Here is a 5,655-nt window from a genome sequence, read left to right as displayed (position 1 = left end):
ATATATATATATATATATACATATACTTCGTACGACACTTTTGCTAAGCCATGTACTAAGTTCGTGACGTTTAATACACAAATGTACAAATGCACGATGAATAATGAAAACATGGCACGAAAATTTTTGCCGCGTGAAAAAAGGAAGAAAAAAGCTCAATCCATCCCATAATGAAACGCGTGTCGGCTTTTGAGCGATCTGATAGAGATCGAGAGCATTTTCCAGGCGCATTGAACAAACGGAATTCTATTTACTCCGGACTTTCTACAACTGGTAGAAAGTTCGTGAAAATTGTACAGGGCGTCCCAAATTCATTGTATTCTTCATCGCCACAGAATTCTTCCGTTTATGTAACGTAATAACTTTCCTATTAAAGATATTAAAGAGTATACAAAAGAGGCTTTTTGTTACAAGCGATTCGTAATTTACCTTTATGAAATAAACTTAAAAAAAGTATATATAAATTATAAAATTAAAAAGTCCTCTTTTATCATTTAATGTCAAGCTAACGAAACTTTTATTCAACTTCTAGAGATGAAATTTTCTAAAGAAGTTTTGCAAAAATCTGTGTTAAATAAATTTTTAAAAATTATTAATACCGACATTATTAATAAGTGTAATAAAAAAATAATTATCTGACGCTATGCTGTTTAAATGAACAAAAGTATACATAAAGTACATGTCAATATATTGATAAATTTACAAATGTTTTCGTGATAAATTAATTATATTTTCAAAAGTAAATTTTTGCAGAACAAAATAAATTTCCATTAAAATGAAAGTCCATCCACTACTTCTGTTAAGTTTTTCATTTGAAATGTTTAAGAATCAATATATAATAATCAAATTCAAGCTTCGAGTACCTCATACACAATTTTCTAATGAGGGTTGCCGTGCATAAAAATTCTCCGTCATCGCGAAACGATTTTATCATGGAACACACGCATATGTTCATCCTAAATCACGTGGAAGGCACTTTGTCGAGCGAATATGGATATTTCTGACGATGATCGTAAATCCATATTTAAAAAATAATAACACACATTTATAAAAATAATACATATTTATAAAAAAAGAGCAAAAAAATTATTACAACTTTCTTAATTTTCCTCTATTTCTCTACATTATATATTCAAACGTTTTTTTTTCTTCGCACATTGAAATTAAATACTTGTCAGATTTCGAGTTAATTTGATTTTAACGATTTTTCATTCATCGATTTTAACTTTATGAAAAAAATAGTAATTATGAAAGAAAGTAAGAGGAACTTGACACAGTTTTTATCATTAAATTTTTTTACAATTTTTTGGAATTTAAAATGCGCTTGAATAAGAGCAACATTATATAATACATAGATATTTAAGGATTAATCTTAAGTTGTTAATAACTCCAAAGCACAACTCTTGTAAAATATTTAATGATATTAATATAGAGAAATAAAATTTTTTGTCTTTTAGTAATAAATGTGTATCATTCCTTTTTTAGAGAGAATAATGAATCTTATAAAAATAAAAAACCTATTGGACACATACGTAAGATATAAAAAAGACATATCAAAAAAAATATTACTTCCATCATTATAAAGCGTTTTATCACAATAAAAGCATTTCCGCGAGAAAAAAAATTAGATTTACGACAACTCTACAGAAACATTCTTGTCATATATAGTACTGTTGCCCGAGTCCCTGTCTTCTCGAATCATGTACTTGGAATGTACACATTGCAAAAATTCGCGTATATTCACGACAACGCTGCGGCCGCAATTGCACGGGTTCGTTAATATACCCATTGTGATATCGTGGCGGGCACTGCCGGTACGGGTATTCCTTGCTGCCGGCGGCGAATTGCTGCTGCTGCTGCTGCTGCTGCTGCTGTTGCTGCTGTTGAGGTTGATGCTGCTGATGCAGATTATGAGGATGCCATCCACCGTTTCGGGGATGAGACGATGTAGGGGTGCGCACGTGCGGTCCTGACGGGGCGCCATTGGCCACCACAGCTCTGTAACGTCCCTGCATACCCAAGCCACGGTGCTGATGACTCCCGGGGCCATTCATTCTCTATCTGTCTTTTTCTTTCGCTCGTCTATGTCTTCCTATGTCTCTCTCTTTCTCTCTCTTTGTCTTCACCCTGTCCTTTTTATCACTTGCTCTTTCGATCGTCGGTGTTCCCTTTCCCCTTCTCTTTCTCCTTCTCCTCCTTCTCACCGTTACCGTTGCCGTCGTTGTCGTCTTCGTCCTCGTCCTTGTCTTCGTCCTCGTATTCGTCTTCGTCGTCCTTACGCTTGACACGAGGAGGTTGCTTCTCGGTGTGCGCGCGTGACGTTGGGCGCAGCCAAGCCGGCTGGTCTTCTCGCCTCTCTCACAAGATCACTGGTTGAACCGATCGATGTGCACCGAGAAGAACCTGGCGAGGGTATTTAAATGTTACCTGGTTGGAGAGGATCCTGAACGGATGTGACAGATCTCTCTTTCTCTTTTCTCTCTCTGTCTCTCTGAACCCTCCCCGCGATTTGACATTTCGAAACGTGAAACGAACGCGTCAAGGGAACGTCCGAGCTATTGTACCGATATTGCTCCCCGCGATACTTTGATATTTTTCACCATGGAAACTCATTCAATCGTGTTTATTTCCTGAACAGAGCCGTTTATAATTCCATGGTTAATTCCTGACAGAGATCTCCTCATGGTGGAAGAAGTTTCTTCCATGGTGGTTCTTTCACCATGGTTTCTTCCACCATGAATCTCTTTGTGTTTCATCTTCAACAAGAATTAAATCATTCCATAAGCATCGCGACAATTTTTTTAAATATCCGTGTCAAAATAATCAGCCGAATTATAAGAAAGAAATATTATATATATGTGCAGAGAAAAACATCTTGTGATAAGTTGCGCTTATCTGAAAGCATTATCGAGAAGAAATACATTTCATTCATCTAAAAACAAAACAATATCAAATATAGGTCGATTTTAAATATCGATCAAAAAGTAAATGACTTGTACATATAATTGACTAATTATCAAAAATTGAATGCCTTCCTCGTGTCGTTTATACATGCTATGCCCGTAATTTACGAATGACCTTTTCATCGCATTAAATATTACTTTAATCATCTCTGCTAAATTCTTAATTTTTCCTTGTTCGTCCTTAGCTCGTTTCGCGTCGCGGCCAGTGTTGTTAAATATGTATGTCTCATATCGCGATATCGCATACATTTCCTGGTAACTATATTATCTATCTAAATGCAAAGTTAGTCCGATGTATTTCTCAAGAGTTTAAAGTCTCATGGAAATTCATTATACTCATACGTTCGTTTTAAATATAAAGATCAATCATTTTAAATAAAAGTTGGTTGCCCTTAATATTATAATGCTTAAAATTGATGAAAAATTGTTTTGTACACGATTATTAAAATTATATAACGATATTATACATGAAAGTGTTACTACTGGTAAATAGTTCCGATTATAAGCAATAAAGTATCACGTGTGAACAGATATTATTCCGATAGATATTTTATTCGAAAAATAACATTTGCTGTTATGAGATCATATATTTTTACCAACACTGGGGTAATAATATAAAGCACTTATGAAAAGGTGCTACTACGTACTACATGTAAATTACATTCAACAAGCCGAACGAGACGTTAGCAAAGTCACGTAATGCGAATATTTATGAAATATTTATGCGCTAATTTCCGAAAATGTCGCGCGCAGATTATTTTTCGATTAACTTTATATAATAACGTGATTTTTTTTTCAAAGACGAAGATAGCAATGTTCTTTGCAGATAATATCGGTATTTTGTGGGCCACGCAGGAAAGAAAACCTGAAAATTCATGAAATCCGAACAGCATGTAGAGCACGACTTTTCGTGAGACAATTTTTAAACGATATTGTTATTTTAAATAACGCAGGACTTGTTATTTAATTTTATTGGATATCTCGAAAAGAATTGATCGTCTATAAATTTTATTTTCAATATAATATAGAAAATTTATCACCATTACTCACAATTATAGATGCTGTAAATGAAATATGATTTTTCACTAGTATACTCCAAGTAACACATTTAATCAATGGAATCGAATAAAAGAATTAAAATTAGCGATCAGAAGCAGTAAAAGTTGTTTTTTATAAGATTGCGAATTATGACTGAGTTTCAATTTATCCATAAATACTTAATTATCTGTTATTCCTAAAATGCCATAAAAATATTTAATTTGTCATCATCTGCAATTTTGTTTGAATATTCATAATATTTTAAAACTATTCAATTAATTAAACGACAGTGAATTCTTAAAATTAAGATCAAATCGAATTAAGAAGACTAAAATGGAATATAGATGCCTTTTTTATCATTATAAATTACTACAATAATCGACTGTTAAAACAATGATGTGAAAGGCTGCCGTATTACAGTCCCTCGCATGTTTCGATACGACTTCATGTTCTCAAGAGTTTCCTTTGTAAAACGTAGCAATATCGACAATTACAGAGAAATCAATTATAGAGAATTCTGTGAATTAACGAACATTCAAATAAGCGCTCCTTTTCAACAACTGGCCGACACACAGGGCGCATATCAGAACATCCAAGTTCTAAGCAGAGGCAGTAAGAGAAGGAAAAATCGTACACATACGCTGCCCTCTTATCGATCGCGATGTTTACATAATGAATCGAGATACAATCAATCGTTAATGCAACAAGAGAAAAATACTTACAAATAATGCATACAGTAGCGCCGATAGGTCGAAGTGCAGGGGAAAACAAATGGAAGGAAGATTTCCATCATTCGTAAAGATGCAAGCAACATTTATTGCTACTTGAACTATATAAACATTAACTATAATCTACGTAAGCGAGAGGAAGTTCCATGCAGCGATAGAGACAATTATGTGTAATAGAAAAAAACATATACACACATATATACACAAGGATGCATTTTAGGATTAACGTAATGGTGCGAGAAGAGCGACGGCATCGAAAAAAATGGAGTTGCCTAGTTGGAAATACATTCGATTCAAATACCATATGCATAATTGATTTTCATAATTTCCGCAAGTACGAAGTAAATACTTTAAGAATGTGAATACCAAATAAAATGACGTAAAGTGTATTAAAGTCCATAAAATAATTTAAGAATTGTAATTTCAGCGATGCTACATCTTACGTTTTGATAATACGTATACTTATTGTCGAACCGCCATCGCTTTCCACATTAATCCTCAGCATATATTGCGGTCGATTTCATCGCTCGAAAAATCAGTGTGTCATAGCAGTTCAGGTTTGAATAAATAATGAGAATCGTCGATATATAACCGCGCAATGACCTATTTCATCTATTCGCCTTTTTTGTAACATCTTATTATAATGTAGCACACATATGTTTTATTATATTGCATAATATTGTATATGTATGTAATCTCTCTCGCATAATATTTTAGTGTACGAAATATCTCACAATTCTTTCGTACATATAAATTGCGAGAATATAATAATATACACTGTAATAATATAATATTTAAATAAAGATTTGGCAACAATTGCATTTTCTTGTACAATATTCGAGAGATATCCATGATAATTAATAAATAAATAATAAAATAAATAAATAAATAATATAATATATAATAAATAATATAAATAAATAATA

The 5,655-nt window shown here is 33.0% G+C and overlaps 1 protein-coding gene across 2 annotated transcripts in view; it reads right to left on the bottom strand.

Moving 5' to 3' along the window:
• LOC108693472 (RING finger protein 44) overlaps positions 1-5,655 on the bottom strand; it is a 56,378-nt gene that overhangs the window by 15,812 nt on the left and 34,911 nt on the right. Inside the window, exon 2 of one of the 2 annotated variants that reach the window (XM_018202447.1) lies at positions 1,786-2,403. The exons of the other annotated variant lie outside the window; for it this stretch is intronic. Within the exon in view, the coding sequence (XP_018057936.1) occupies positions 1,786-2,054 (269 nt within the window). The 5' untranslated portion in view covers positions 2,055-2,403. The remainder of the gene's footprint in view (positions 1-1,785; positions 2,404-5,655) is intronic. 2 annotated transcript variants of the gene reach the window in all.

Source organism: Atta colombica, unplaced genomic scaffold (assembly GCF_001594045.1).
Source record: "Atta colombica isolate Treedump-2 unplaced genomic scaffold, Acol1.0 scaffold9, whole genome shotgun sequence".
Lineage (NCBI taxonomy): Eukaryota > Metazoa > Arthropoda > Insecta > Hymenoptera > Formicidae > Atta > Atta colombica.
This window is presented reverse-complemented; position numbering and strand designations above follow the sequence as displayed.